General features: G+C 39.7%; 3 protein-coding genes across 4 annotated transcripts; 2 read left to right on the forward strand and 1 right to left on the reverse strand.

Moving 5' to 3' along the window:
- The first annotated feature begins 4,403 nt into the window (after positions 1–4,403).
- Positions 4,404–6,076, forward strand: LOC131890042 (uncharacterized). Its single transcript, XM_059239313.1, has 4 exons — positions 4,404–4,715; positions 5,093–5,226; positions 5,389–5,491; positions 5,749–6,076. Exons 1-4 carry the CDS (start codon positions 4,500–4,502, stop codon positions 6,016–6,018), a joined length of 723 nt encoding a protein of 240 aa, XP_059095296.1. The 5' UTR covers positions 4,404–4,499; the 3' UTR covers positions 6,019–6,076.
- A 4,147-nt stretch (positions 6,077–10,223) lies between these two features.
- On the forward strand, positions 10,224–12,433 carry LOC131890492 (uncharacterized). 2 transcript variants are annotated; one of them, XM_059239842.1, is made up of 4 exons: positions 10,224–10,653; positions 10,932–11,359; positions 11,427–11,737; positions 11,843–12,433. In XM_059239842.1, exons 1-4 carry the CDS (start codon positions 10,315–10,317, stop codon positions 12,040–12,042), a joined length of 1,278 nt encoding a protein of 425 aa, XP_059095825.1. In that variant the 5' UTR covers positions 10,224–10,314; the 3' UTR covers positions 12,043–12,433. The 2 variants fall into 2 exon arrangements, with proteins under 2 accessions (XP_059095825.1, XP_059095824.1); XM_059239841.1 differs by having other exon boundaries at positions 11,427–12,433.
- A 127-nt stretch (positions 12,434–12,560) lies between these two features.
- LOC131890491 (uncharacterized) lies at positions 12,561–14,498 on the reverse strand. Its single transcript, XM_059239840.1, has 2 exons — positions 13,791–14,498; positions 12,561–13,721 (listed from the first exon to the last, which is right to left on the reverse strand). The coding sequence occupies exons 1-2, from the start codon at positions 14,395–14,397 to the stop codon at positions 12,838–12,840; spliced, it is 1,491 nt and encodes a 496-aa protein (XP_059095823.1). The 5' UTR covers positions 14,398–14,498; the 3' UTR covers positions 12,561–12,837.
- Between the last annotated feature and the right edge of the window lie 488 nt (positions 14,499–14,986).

The raw sequence follows: 14,986 nt of genomic DNA on the forward strand, positions 1-14,986 counted from the left end.
GCGGCAGGATTACCTCGACTACGTCGTTTAGCAACGGGAGCAGCGCCCTCTATTCATCTGTACATGTGCACGGCTCCTAAAATCATTAAACAGGCAGCAACGAATTTTAGGAGCGAAATGTTATGAAACATAATATGCATTGGAACTTGAGGTATAAGGTAGACGTTAGAGGATCATAGACATCAGTTAATTTTTGAGTTTGATTGCTCTTTAACCGTTTAGCTCTTTCCTAATGGCATGACTCTTTTTCCAAGTGCACCCTTACGCACAGACTCGAAAAATACACAAACGTGCAACAATTTCGTCAAAAGAGTCGCATTTTCTTGCCTTACGTCTTTCCAATGTTTTGTCTAGCATTCATTTTTGTAAGCGAAAAAGTAATTGAGCATATATGGATTGGCCAAGTAATTGATTGGTATGTGTCTGAATTTGATCAGAACCTAATAGCATGGGTTGTAGCGAATAAATAAAAATAGCACCCTGGCTCACTTTGAAACTTGTTGACAAGAAGACCAACTAGTTTTGAGGACTGAGAGATCAAGTGCGACTATCTCATCTTGAAATCGTCAATCATTGACTTTACCAACCAATGCATCGCAATGTGAAGCCGTTTTAAGGCTAGAGCTGGGCTGTTTGAATGCTGGGACATAAGAAAGAACAACATTGACTCACAAAGACCCAAAGAAAATTGTTTGTCAAAGAAATCAAGGCTTTCGACATTGTCAATCTCCCAAGTTCTTAATGTTGAGTGCAGCCCTCATGTAATGGGGATCATCTACTGTTTGTGCTTTTGAGTTGGTAGATGGCAGTGACTATAGATTTCGAAACTCAATACCAATGCCAAGAAAGAGTGTGTAGAGGATTGATTCCAAGAACATGTAGGATGATGACATTGAAACCAAAAATTCCTATGATGCTTGATCAACGGGATCCCATTCATGATTCTAAAGAGCAAGAATAACTTGCCCTTACATGCCAAGCTATCATATAAACTCAGCAAATCAAATCTTTGCTGATCTTGGTGAAAGTATGATTGGAAGAAAGCAACGAAGAAGATCTCTGTTAGTGAGGGTGTAGTTGGAAAAAGAGTCATGCTATTACTAGGAAAGTGCTAAACGGTTAAAGACTAATTAAACTCAAAAAAAGAACTTATTTCTATGATCCTTTAACGTCTACCTTAAACCCCAAATTCCAATGCATATTGTATTTAATAAAATTTCGCTCCCAAAATTCGACATTGCCTAATTAATGGTTTTAGGAGGCGTGTGTAGTTATCTATGCCCTCGCTATAGCGTTGTTTACTTTCTGATATGCCCTCAGCAGTTTTTTTCTCCTGCCAGATCTGCCTAGGTGCCTGCCAGATCTGCCTAGGTGCGCAACATACCAATATAATTTCGCAACTTTAACTACGCAGCCTCCACTACGTAGCCTCAACGAAATAACCTCCACTTGAAACTTCTTAAAGTCTTTCTACCTTCCTACAATATGGACGCCAGTCCAATGGCCCCACAGAATCCAATAACTTTAGATTAAATTTACTAACGTATTATTCATTTATACGTCTGACTAGAGACCCTGGTCAGAGACACGCGAGGTTTGACAAGTGGCTCCACTTCGAAAAAGTAAGCGATCAGATGAACTAAAAAGTTTCCAAACAGATTTTGAATTGATGCGTTGTATAAGAAAAAGCACTGTCATGACAAGCACTATGGAATATTTTTTTCAAGGACACTACGAAATTTTACTCCAAGACAAGCTGATTGATGTATATGGTATTTCAGATTATCAAAAATAGTATTGTTACTTTCTAAATAATTTCTGAACCCATTTTTTAATAAGATTAGATTGCAAACATATTTCATTCTATTATTCAAATTAACATTATGGCTTGTGAACTTTCTGAGTCTCTCAAGAAACAAGTCCCTCTTACTTTACAATTTAATTTGTTTAATATGGTTGTACTTTCTTTTTTGAAGTGCTTTAGCCCAAATTGACACTGGCAACATGCAAGAAATCAGCGTGACAGCTATATTTTATTGAGAAATACTGTACTGATGCAATTCTAATGGCAAAAGACACTTTAATGCTGTAGAATATGTTGGTTTTGAACCCAATGTGAATCAGATTTGTCATAAATCATTCAAAGCTTCGCCTTCTTATGCCATGCAAACACGTTAGGTCTTTTTGGAAGTGACTGACTCCCTGTTGATAAAGTTTCCAAACAAAGCCTATGTTCGTTGACAATTGGCAGCCAGTCAGATCGCTCTAATTTGATGACGTATACTCAACCTCGCGGGTCTCTGCATCCAGGGTCCCTACGTCTGACTTGAAAGTGTCACCCGCGACCAGGGTGGGCAATTTTGAGAATTAGCGTGACTTTTGGACACCAAGTGGAAAAAGTGTCCAAAAGTGGACAAAAGTGGACAAAAGTGGACAAAAGTGGACAAAAGTGGACAAAAGTGAACAAAAGTGGGCAGAATGTGTCCAAAATTAAGTACAATTGTGCAAAAGGGGATTGACAAGCAAACACTTTAAACCCTAAATCATGATATTTCTTTACCAAATCTAGATGTGAACCAGCAAATAGAATCAGTAATCAAATAAAATCTAAGCTTTCTTCAAACACATAAATATGAAGTAACAACTAGCCTTTTCACTAACGTTTTTAATTTCCAAGATATACACGTAACGAAATTCGTTACCTTGATACAATACAGCTTTATAAAGTCAAAAAAATATCTTTAATATATTTTGAATGTTAATAAGTAAAGAGCCACACTATAATCAGGGCATTTGGTGGCTGGGTAATTTTAACAAAGATTAAAAAAAATTAACTTTAAAAAAGCTTAGGAGCTGAATATCAAATATCCAATAATACCAATCCAATCCAATAAATATCATATTTGTAATATACATAACATATTTATAAGGAGTGCATGAATTACACTTTTATAATACATCTAAAAACTAAGATATATGTTTCTTTAAAGAAACATTGGGAATCTCATTTCCTGACATCAAGCGCATCTTTAAAAGTTAAAAATATGCCTAACAATGTCTCAATTAACTTACTTATGGAAGAAAAACCATAAGTATAGGAAAATATGTCATTATTAGATTTTAGCAATACGTAAGGAATTCAATTTTTAATATTAGTACTTTTTAAGAAGATATATCCCAAATGACTGATGATTTTAAGTAAAACATTTTGCAAAAAGTTAATAATGTTGAATAAATGAAGCCAGATAACCAGAATATAATGTTTAGCTATTTCAGTTTTTGAATCCTTTGCAACAGCTGCATTCTACTAGAGGGAGACTTTGTTCCCTGCTTGCTTTCTAATCTAACGTAAGAAAAAAAGAGTTAAGAACCTGTCTTTCAAATACCTTTTTTGGGTATGTTAGAGGTATATGGCAAAGGTTTTTAAAGACTTATCTTGCTCTTGGAACCATCAATGAGAAATTTTTTAAGTAGAGGATAGGTTTCATACAGAATATCCTTTATATTTGTAGTTTTAAAGGTTCGTATTTTTGGACACTTTTGGACACTTTTGGACACTTTTGTCCACTTTTGTCCACCCTTATTTTTGGACACTTTTGGACACTTTTGGACAGGGGTGGACAAAAGTGTCCAAAAATGAAATGCCCACCCTGCCCGCGACCCTTAGCATTTTCACCAAACTAAATTTAATTTCAAAATGCCTTAACATTTACTTAACTATTACCTTCTAGGAATATGGGCTATGAATGCCTTTCCAATCATACAGCCTGCTTTTGGTCAGAGCAACTTTAGGCCAATTTTCATAACATAGAAATGAAATAAGAAACCTAGATCTCCTCAACTAAATGCCAAATATCTTGAGCTCATTTATTTGTAGACTGGGTTGTTTCAAAGGACTACTATCAAAAGCTGATGTAGGTGATCGAGAGCAGGTAGAACATTTAAATTTCATATAGCAACTACTGTATATGGCTTTGATCTCATCTCCTGAGCATGATTTTGGTCCCAAATTTGACAAAATTCAACAAAATCACAAGAGTTTTACAGAGTTTTGGAAAGAAGTAAATGGTTTACGGGATACATAATTTTCGTCCCCATCCGTGTCCGTGTCCCCATTAAGTCCGTGGCTTAACAAAAATTGCTAAAAATGTGCTCGGACGGATGAGGGTATGGTAATTATCATGGCAATTTATGAAATCAAGGAGGAAACTTTCGTATTCCCCCTGGGCATTGTCATAAAGCCTTTAAAGTATTTTGTCCCTTGATTAAATCCAAGTGCTGTTTGCCTTGCTTGTCAACTTACCAATGGATCTCGTATGGAACTTACCCTCTCTACACTCTACGCACAAAATCCAGGAAGTTTGAGGTTGGGTGATTTTATTATTATCTCGCGCTCATAAACAGATCTGGTATGAGAAAAATGGAACCTTGGCTTGATCTGGGAGACTGGGACAGGCATGAGACAATCAGTTAGTCGGTGACTCAGTAAAGAAGAGACCATGCAAGCTGTCAACCTATTCAGATATTTCCAAAACCATTGTGGTCTTGGCACACATGCCAATTCAATCATCAAGCCCGGCCGTGGCCTGCTGGGACTAGGTTTGCCCGGCTTGCGGGTAACTCGGTGCGGGTGGCTCCATCCAGAGGTGCTCCACCTTCATAGTCATTCCCCCCGGAATGGATCATCGAAAGTGTTCGAGCCCGACTATTTGGATGTAGGTTCTGGTCTTTTTTTTCTTTCAGGGGTATGCTGCTAATAAATATGTGTAGAAGAAGAGTCATGAGAGTGCATACAGGCTTGCATGATCATCAATTGAATTGAAAACTTCTGTCAAGTCAACCAACGTCTTTGTTCGCGTTTTGACCAAGCGTGATTTTACTGAAGTCTGACTGTTTCTTTGAAGTAGATTTGGAAGTGATGCTCTATTGTTGCGTTGATGCTTCTGGCCTCAAATTGATTTAATCGTGTTGAGTCTAAGATCTTACTAAGGGTTACTGCTACAGTGGAGTTACTGATTTGAATAGTTTCTGCTATTTCTGAAGAACAGGAACATGTATCCAAACCTGTTTAATTTTCCTCCGTGTCTTTCAGGATATGGCTAAGGAGCCATCTCGATATCCGCTAACGAATATTCAAATAAAAGGATACAATTTCGAGGTCCTGGAAAGTTATCAAGCTTACATCCACAAAACTTGTGAGAATATTGGTATTGAAGTTCAGGAAGCGTGAGTTTTGTTGCTTTAATAAGCCATTGCACACTGTCTAACCATTAGACTTATCATTTCAATGTTATATCTCTCGTTTCTTGTCAGTAACTTGCTAGCCACTTCAAGGGCTCAATGTTTGCTCTAAGCTGTTTGGCCCAACTCCAATCTTAAATCTTTTAGCTGGGCTACACCTTTCACCACCAAAGAAGCTAATACTTTCGTAGAAGGCGGGACCGTTGTGAAAGATACTTATCAAATCAATCTCTACGAGAGGAACGTCCAGGTAAATGCACTTCAATAGTTTTGGTTTGGTCTTCAAAATGTCAAATCAACTTGGATCTGGAAACCCTAACGCACGATAGCACCTTACTAGCTCTCACTAAATGATAACCAAATTTAATTTTGCTGCATGTTGTAAATTGCTGCCAGAACAAAACTTTCATACAAGTCCAAGAAAGGCTGTATTTAGCGTCTAAGCCGTCGTTGGCATATTCAGCGAAACAAATAAATAAATGTAAGTGTTTCTATCTTTTTCTTTAGATTGCCAATGCTAGAACACTAGACGTTCCGCAACTTTTTGACATCCTCCGGATTACCTTACCGGAAGGAGTGAACCTCTCAGTTCATGAACATACCGAAGAAGACTTTGAGGCTCGATACATCCCCGATGCTTTTGTGAATACCATCAAGACAGAGCTAGCAGAACTTGAAGACAAAGACTACGAGATGAAAGAAAAAAGGAAGGAAAAAGCGCTCGAGAAAGAAAAAAGAAAAGCTGCAACACTCTTGGCCTCACTGGAAGATGATTAATAAAACGTTACTGGTAGACTCAGGGTTTCCTTTGGATCCTGGCTTTTTTTGTGCGATATTTTTGTGTTTTCTGATTCTTAATTTTTATTTAACGTTATGTAAAAGGTTCAAAGGTCTGTTTTTGAGCTTTGAGTTAGAGACGGCCAACTGACCATGATTGAACAAATCAAATACCGTTGCTATTTTGGCAGGGGTATATCAGGGTTATCTTACTTAAATACTCTGTTTAAACTTGAACGTTTTTATATCCTTGGGTCACCTTGATACCAGGGGCATTCCACGTCACGTCAAGTGTACACACCTTCCCGGCACTTGGGTCTTTAGATCTCAGAATCTCATGAAAATTCACACATTCAATAACTAGGTTTAGGTAAGCTGACATGCAAAATTTCAGTTCCATGGGATGAACATGGTCTATTCTAGGGTCATACCCTTTTTTGGCCTAACCGCTTGACCACCCGTTTGAACAATCATAACTTCGGCTGTAGTTATCCAATTAAAATGAATTTGGTAATACAATACTCATGGATGCATGGCCTTTTGATTAAAGCTATTAAACAGGTGGCTAATAGGAAATTCGACGAGTAATGCCCTTATTTAGCCTTTGACTTTTGGTAAACAGCAATCAGGATTTTTGAAATTCTTTGGGTGTACATGGCTCTATGGTTACTCTTGATATACTAAAAATTGAAAACGGGATCTCCATGGGTTTAAATTTGGCAAAGACTTTTGTGAGCATAGGTCATCTATTTTCATATCTTAGAGGTGCTATCACGCAATCTTTTGCAACGACAGAGTCGTGAAACTGGCAATAAATCGACCAACGAATTGGAGTTGGCTGATCTGGCTAATCCTTGAATATAAGGTTGATCCGGAATTTTAGTCAAAAACTTGTCCAAGTCTGACTTAAATCTTGCTACTGGATCAACCCCTACATAAACCCTACGAATATTTGAGGGCAGCAAATTGAACAATGAAGGAGCCCGGGAAAGAAGAGAGTTGGACTTCATTGTTTTAACTAGCCTGGATTCTCGAGGGCTTGAAGGTGCTCTCAAAACGCACGTTAAGCCTCTATGGTCACTAGCATTGACCCTAAATCGTGGGCTGGGACAAAGCTCATGAATGCTTTTGAAAACGTACAATATCAGATAACTTTCGTACCTTCTCTAAATACTGTACAATCCCAACCGTTCTAACCTCTCCCAATACGAGAGCTCTCTCATCTCTTCAATGTTCCTAGTAAAACATCTTTGGACCTGCTCGAGCTTTTGCAAACCTGCTGAACTAATTGGAGCCCAAATGGGAGAGGCATATTCAAGAGGCGGCTGAACAATCGACTTGTACAGAGTTAGCATCGTGACACTGTCTCTGGACTTAAACGTGCGATATATCCAACCACATGTTTGAAAAGGGTCCCAAAATTGATATGACATATGGAAATCGTGAGGTGATCACCGCGTTCATTGCATGACCAATTGTTTATTTGTAAAAGATGGAATTCCTTCTTTTTACATGATAGATAATTGCCATTGTCACTCAATCTGGAGTCGGTATCTTGGGCTTAAAGGGAGAAAAAAAATTCTGCCACGCCAGAATGTTGCTGGTATTATCGGAATGATGTTCGGAGTTTCGATGTGTGGAAGATTGTGGAATAAGTGGAGTTGGAGCCCATTGAAACCTTCACCCAGGTTAAATGAGGAAGTCGGAAGACTGGCGATATTCTTGACAGGTGTTTCCAGGGGAGATGTTTGGGTCATTTGTTTGCTCTCAGATTACTGACCAAGATGAATCACTTCATTGGCCACTAGTCCCCACATTCTCAACGGCATTCATGACACCCGGAGAGAGCATTAAGAGTTTCTACAAATGTTGTAAAAAGCAGGTGGGAATTTCAACTCTATCCCCAGACAACCATCAGGAACCTGTTTCCAACTTGAAACCCCAAATAGTGGACCCATACTCCTATTTTCTATAAACTAAAGAGAAGTGGTTGTAATTAAGCGTTGGAGCCTCATTCCATATTTTGAGCCTTCGCTGTAAAGTTGGTGGTTTGTGTGGTGAACTGGCCTATAACCACATCAATGATACTGTTCTTCAAAAAGGTGGAAGAAATGAAGAAATCTAAAAAATGATCAGGTTACCCTAGATACATAGGAATGATGGGTGTGAACTTCGTGCTGTTTGGTCTTTTGATTATGAAATGCATTTGAAAAAGCCCATCAAGTTACCTCTTTTTAAGTGCATCAGATATATTTTTGTCAACACAGTTTTGTGCAAGAGCTTTGCAGCAAAAAACTTCTCACCAGGCACTTTTATCTCATTGTTCAAAAGGACTCCTAGTTGTTAAGGCCGTACAAACTATATATTATGACACTTCTTAGATTATATTTTTCATGGTTGAAAGCTTTTGTACCTGCCAAAAGCAACTAGATTTCGGTTCAAGTAATCACCATGAATAGAATGGTGGTAAAAAGGGAGGAATTAAACAATAGAATAGTGTTGAACATTGGGTATTTTATACATTATACACCCAGTTTGATAACAACATAACACCAGACAAGGTGATGAAAATAACAGTAATAAACGTTATTGAGCTGAATAGCAAGGTTTTAACAAAACTCGCACGTTCATTGACATACTGAGTGGCTAGTGCACATTGCCCTTTCATTGTCTGTCCTCTGGCCACTGTCCACCTCCATGTCCAGAGAACTCCTTGGTCCATGTGACACCAAGTAATCTGTCAGATCACAATGCTGTCGAGATAGGGTCGACCACTACTCAAAAGCCAGTGTGCTGTAGTGTAAAACTATGGTCGTTGGATGTCTTCCATTTTTGGGTCAGCTGCCACTCTCTCGACATGTAGCTGGTTTAATTCAAAACGTTGCCGCCTCAAGGCTCAACCAGACCCGGTGGTCGTGAACGCATGAGATGCGTGACCTCTGATTGACTTTTGTCTGTCGTGAGTTCGAATCTCGATGCGTGGAATCTTTTTTTTTCATTGCAGAATTAAGCTCTAATCTGCCGCTGTTTTCGAGGCCCTTGCAACCGAGCTGCCGCAGGCTTGCACCGCGGCCTAGGGGCCCCCAGGCCCTTGCAACCGAAAGGTTAGGTTAGGTCAGGTTAGGTTAAGTTAGAGACCCTAGTCAGAGACGCGCGAGGTTTGACAAGTGGCTCCACTTCGAAAAAATAAGCCATCAGATGAACTAAAAGGTTTCCAAACATATTTCGAATTGATGCGCTAGATAAGGAAGAGTACTGTCATGACAAGCACCATTGAATATTTTTTTCAAGGACTCTGCGAAATTTTACTCAAAGACAAGCTGATTCATGGATATGGTATTTTAGATTATTAAAAATAGTTTTGTTACTTTCAAAATACTTTCTGAACCCATTATTTTATAAGATTAGATTGCAGACATATTTCATTCCAATATTCAAATCAACATTATGACATGTGAACGCTATGCAAGTCTCTCAAGAAACAAGTCCTTTATACTTTACAATCTAATTCGTTGAATATGGTTGTACTTTCTAATTTCAAGTGCTTTAGTCCAAATTGATCCTGTCAGCATGCGAGAAATCAGCGTGACAACTACATTTTATTGAGAAATACCATACTGATTTAATTCTAATGGCAAAAGACACTTTAATAAGGGCCTTACGCTGCACCAAATCTGGTCTATCATCTTACCTGAAGGTAGCGCTTCGGTAGCTTTTATGTACTAACGCTTCCTGCCCGGAAAGCCCATAACCGGGAGGAAATCATAATTTTTATTAAATGCATTTGCTTTCATGATGATGTCTGACCTCCATATTGTGACAAAATAAGGTACCCCTTGACAAATATACAATGATTTTTTTATTTGTCAGGGAAAAATCAGCAGAAGTTGTAGCTTTTGCGATCTGCCTACAAATTTTTCCTCCAGGGCATCCAGCTTGTGTGTGGGCGAGCACGAGCTAGCGTAGATTTCATGACTGTGGGGCCGGATTTCAGGTTGACTAAATTTGACACGTTTATCCAGGACAGGCTTCTGGGGAGTGGGGACCACTCCATCGGTTTTATGATCATATTGCGTACAAGTTTATGAAAATTATTTTAGTTGCGATTTGGATCACACATGACGTTAGCTATAGCTTTAAGGATTCTAAATCGTATGCTAAATTCAAATGCTTACATTCTACGCTAGTTGTGTTGGCTCTCATCTGGTTACCCTCTTTATCTTGGGAAGGGTTTGTTTAGACTGAACTACTGAACTCATCCGAGGTTTCATGAATACGTAATAGTGCCGAGTAAAAATGTCAACGACGACGACGAGGAATTGCCCGACGAACCTTCAATTCTTAAAGGAATTCCTCAGAGATAGAGGATTGCCTACCACCGGGAAGAAGAGCGACTTGGAGGTGTTGGCTCGCCTCTATGGCAACACTCCATTGATTCACCCAACGACCCCGACGTCTGCTCGTGGAAAAGACAATCCGAGCCTCAACGCTGAAATTGCGGGTGCCACGGCGGATGGAGTAGATGCCGAGGATGATGAAGAATGCTTGACGTGGGTGGAAGTCACTCCGCTTTGTTGCGCCATACCATTGTCTCAATCATTCAATATTGAATGCATCACAAAATACTTGACACAAGTAGGTGGTTGGATGTGAATGTTCTTCTTTTCTCATGATTGCTTGCTACAATTAGTACAACCTATTTTGGCCATTTATGTCATCTGACCTAGACTGAACAAATAATGATTCGCCTGATCTGACTGATTTCCCAAGTTCGTTCTCACCTTAACTTACCCAAGTTTTCCAGTTAGTTGACACTTGAATAGATAGCCCTGGTATCAGATATCGATAAAGGTGTTGATATCCAATAGTAAATCTATGTGTTATTACTGCAACTCGAACCCATTTGTTCACAGATAACAGTTGATTTGGAAAACGGAGAGGAAACCGATGACATCCAGATTGGGACCAGAAAACCAGTGATCAAGGGCAAACGGATGTACGTATCCGATTGCATCTCGTTTGTGGAATGGCGGAAGACAGTAACCATGGATGTAATTCTTCGAGCTAACTGCGAGCCGAGCATGCCGAAGGCCTCCGAGGCCACAGAAATGCGTTTTCCCCAAGTAACTATAACACCAAGTGGGGAAGTTGGAACTTGCCTTTGCTCGTGCAAAGCCTCTGCCGATGGACGATGTAGCCACGTTGCCGCCCTTTTGTATCTCGCTGAGGATATTGTTCTAAGCCAGATGCCAAAAATGAAAACGGCTTGTACCTCTCAACCGCAGACGTGGGGAAAGGGAGCAAGAAGAGCAAAGAACCCGACTCCCGTGGGGACGAATCGGTGTGACAAGTCTTAAGAAATGTATGACTTTGTCCTTGGGTTCGATTTTTATTCGTTTTATTTATAGGTACAATAAAAAGCTTGAACCAGCAAGATACCTGAAGTTCAACCCAGCTCCTCAAATGCCTCAACAAGACCCTACCAATCACTTGTTATATTGTATCCAGAGGGCACATATGCCGACATGTGCTTTCGAAACTACTATTGGATTCAAGTACGAAGACTACTGTTTAAATCAAGAACGCAGGAATGTGTTAGAGGTTCTCTCTGGACAACTACTAGAAGGCCTAAAGGCACAGCTTGAGGCCGCCCCAGAAGAAATAAGCTTGTCAACGGCTGAAGGCCTTCATGTCAGAGGAACAGAGGAACAAAGCAAGAGTAAGTTATGGCACGAGTACAGGCAATTACGAATTACTGGCAGTACCTTCAAATCTTTCATTACCTCTCCATTTCGTATGGCGTTGTCAATATGGAACCCGACAGATCTGTCGCATTTGGTGGCGATTCAATGGGGTAATGTTCATGAGCAAGTAGCTCTCGAAGAGTATGAAAGGAAACAGCAATGCCGAGTAACAAAATGCGGGTTTTTCTTGTTGAGGACAGATCCCATGTTTGGATGTAGCCCTGATGGTGTCGTCGTGCGAGATAACGAGATTATTATATTGGAAATCAAATGCCTATAATCTTTGCGTGCCATTCCGTTTGAAGAACTCGAAAACTTACCCCAGAGGAAAAAAACATCATTACCATTCAGAATCAATGCCGACAACTCTCTTAGCCTCAAAAGATCCCACACTTACTTTTATCAAATCCAACTAAATCTCGTAGTCACAGGAGCCAAACACGCCCATCTTTTTTGGTAGACAGAAAAGTGGTCAAGAATGGAATATATTTCCTTAGATGAAGATTTCGCTCGTCAAGCTATGTTTTTGGCCAAAAAGAACTACTTGAGAGTATTCCAAGTAGAGTATTTTGAACAAAGATGCCCTCGAAAGTTATCGCCATTAACACTACAGCTCAGTTCTTGAAGACTTTTCCGCTCCCCAATTGATGCAATAAAACCTAAATAATTTGTGTCTGTCTTTCATTCTATGTCTTGTTAGTTAAAGGGACAGAATTAGTGTTCGTGCAATAAGAGGGGCGTGGACGCAAAAGTAATCTTCTTTTTCCTCTTTAGCTCCATTCTTTCATGTTCAGATTAACTTCAGACGTACCCTGAATTTTAAGGTACCGTCCAAAGGGCTGGGATTAATGTAATTGTGATAAGGATTACAATCACGTTTGAGTGGGCCTTGTCCCACATGCCACGCAATTGTTCTGGATGACAAGTGGAAAACAAGCTTGCAGCCAAATTGCTAGCTATAAAAGCTAGGTAAATAAACATTTATCTGCGTGATTTCCGGGACGTTATCAACATTAATTTGCATTAAAGCAGTCAAGTTCCATCAACAGAGCTTTATAGTTAATGAGCAATCCATTTATTTGGCACATAAAGGTGGCAAAAAATTCACCAAGCAACAAGCAACAAATATGATTTGACTTATAATGGGGAAAAGGGTTGCAGGAATTACACCTTGCAAAATTTTGTAGTTTTTAATCCTTTCATTGAACCGTTCGACGTGAATACGTGATCTAGCAATGATCTTGGTCTTCGCCAATTCATTGCTTGACAGAGCCTGGCCATGTCGCGTGAAAGGAGGAATCAATAGGGTAGCGTTAACTTCTGACAGTTCTTTCCAAATGGTAAAACCCCTGTCAGCCATAATCACATCTCCATTATTTATGTGCTGGAGAAATCCAGACTGACAGACGATGGCTTTATCACTGATGGCTCCTTCAAAAGCTTGACTGCAGAACATAAAAGCACCACTTGGGCTAACCCCGATGAGGACTTTGAGGGTGGTGTGGCTTTTGTAATGAGAAAACAAGTTTCCTTGAGCTTGATAGTTGGAAGCAGATTCACAATGGAATTCCGTGCAGTCAATGATGACTCGACAATTCCTAAGGTAAGTGTTCTTGAACGAGGGAGGATATGTCAGACATTCCCTTGGAGGGAACATACTCTGGCGCATGAGGCCAAACTTGGTATACATTAGTTGAACCAGAGTCACAAAGATTTCGGAGACGACGCGATCACTAATCCCCCAACGCAAGCTCAGTTCCCAGATTGTAGTTCCTTGACGAAGCCGAACTAGCGTTAAAACGAGTTGCATTTCTTCGGGAATGATTTTTCTTCGACTTTCAGATTCTACTCCTTGACCCCAATATTTCAAGTTAAATATGTCAGGTGATAAGAACTCGAATAAGATCCAAAATTGGGCTTTGTTGAAACCAATAAATGACCTCATGGAACCATCACTCTCTGAAAAAAGGATCAGGAACATGTCTGAAGGAAAAGGAATTGAAAAGGATATTATCTTTTCATAAATACCGGTTATTAGGGCGAACTCTCGAGAACATTTGGATTGAGGATTAGTAGGGCAATTTCGAAGGCTGACTGATGTGCGTTTCAAAATGATGATTTCATTTTTGAAAAGAGTGAACATTTTTGAATTGGACATATCCACTTGAATGGCACAATCTTTTGTACCAATCTTAGTAGTACTAGCGGAGTCAAGAGATCTAAAGTCAATTTCGTTCACGACATAACAAGGGTTGTGCCTGTTATTGTTGTCGTTGAAAGAGGCATTAGTGCTGGTGGCCGAGGAGGTGCTGGTGGCCGAGGAGGTGCTGGTGGCCAGATTGATATTGACACGGGATTTGCGTCCTGGGTTTCGTGGTTTTGTGGGTAGGGCGGAAAAAGGTTCAAGGTTGACATTTCTCTTGGCATTCAAGATGACGTTTGGCGAGAAATGCTTACTGCAGATGAATGAATATTTGGTGACTGATTTAGCCTTGAATCCTTGCCGCCCGCAAAGCATGGCCCATCGCTTAACTCTGGCATGGTTGGTGAGGGGAGGAAACCGTACAAATTTGATGGTTGAATCGCTTTTGGACGAAGAGGAGGAGCAGAGCCCCCAGGCACATGTGTATCCCATAATTGGCTAAACAAATATGCTGTGAAAACAACCACTGATAATCCATTAACAGGATTGAAAAATTGGATCCAGGGTTGCCACATAACCCATAGAGGACCATTGGTCAAGCCTATTTTATCTAATCTAGAACTAGATCCAGGTGTTTGCAAAATTAATCACCATTACGTCAAAAATATGCTTAGTTTGATGAAAACTGACTGCTGATTTCCAAAAAATATGTGACGGGTAATATAAGAAAATCTTCATTTTGGCAAACTAATGTACTGGAAAATTTGGGAGCACTGTGTCCAGAGCGATTATCCAAATGCCAAAAAATAGGTTTGGGCAGATCGTATTAACCCTTTTCAAAGAAAGATTTAGCCGTATCTTTTAAAATCTTATGTATACTTTGATATCTAAACAACACAATGATGCGTTTCATTTTTTCATTTGAATAAAAACAAAGAAGTTGGTTTACTAAACTGGCTTTGTTTATCCCGTTTTTGGGCTGACTGGCAGACGTGACGTTGCAAATAAGGGCCCTTATCGAACTTACAAAACAATCCAGAAGACCATTTTTCCTTTGAATTTATTTGATGATCTGCTCACT

The sequence above is a fragment of the Tigriopus californicus genome, chromosome 11 (genome assembly GCF_007210705.1).
Source record: "Tigriopus californicus strain San Diego chromosome 11, Tcal_SD_v2.1, whole genome shotgun sequence".
Lineage (NCBI taxonomy): Eukaryota > Metazoa > Arthropoda > Copepoda > Harpacticoida > Harpacticidae > Tigriopus > Tigriopus californicus.

Excerpts from the sequence above, each read along its gene's own strand:
- LOC131890042 (XM_059239313.1), top strand. The coding sequence starts at position 4,500 with ATGCAAGCTGTCAACCTATTCAGATATTTCCAAAACCATTGTGGTCTT. Across the intron at positions 5,227-5,388 it reads GGTATTGAAGTTCAGGAAGC|CTGGGCTACACCTTTCACCA; the intron begins GTGAGTTTTGTT and ends TAAATCTTTTAG. Across the intron at positions 5,492-5,748 it reads TCTACGAGAGGAACGTCCAG|ATTGCCAATGCTAGAACACT; the intron begins GTAAATGCACTT and ends CTTTTTCTTTAG.
- LOC131890492 (XM_059239841.1), top strand. The coding sequence starts at position 10,315 with ATGTCAACGACGACGACGAGGAATTGCCCGACGAACCTTCAATTCTTA. Across the intron at positions 10,654-10,931 it reads TCACAAAATACTTGACACAA|ATAACAGTTGATTTGGAAAA; the intron begins GTAGGTGGTTGG and ends ATTTGTTCACAG. Across the intron at positions 11,360-11,426 it reads ACTCCCGTGGGGACGAATCG|GTACAATAAAAAGCTTGAAC; the intron begins GTGTGACAAGTC and ends TTTTATTTATAG.
- LOC131890491 (XM_059239840.1), bottom strand. The coding sequence starts at position 14,397 with ATGGGATACACATGTGCCTGGGGGCTCTGCTCCTCCTCTTCGTCCAAA. Across the intron at positions 13,722-13,790 it reads AGAGTTCGCCCTAATAACCG|AGAGTGATGGTTCCATGAGG; the intron begins GTATTTATGAAA and ends TCCTTTTTTCAG.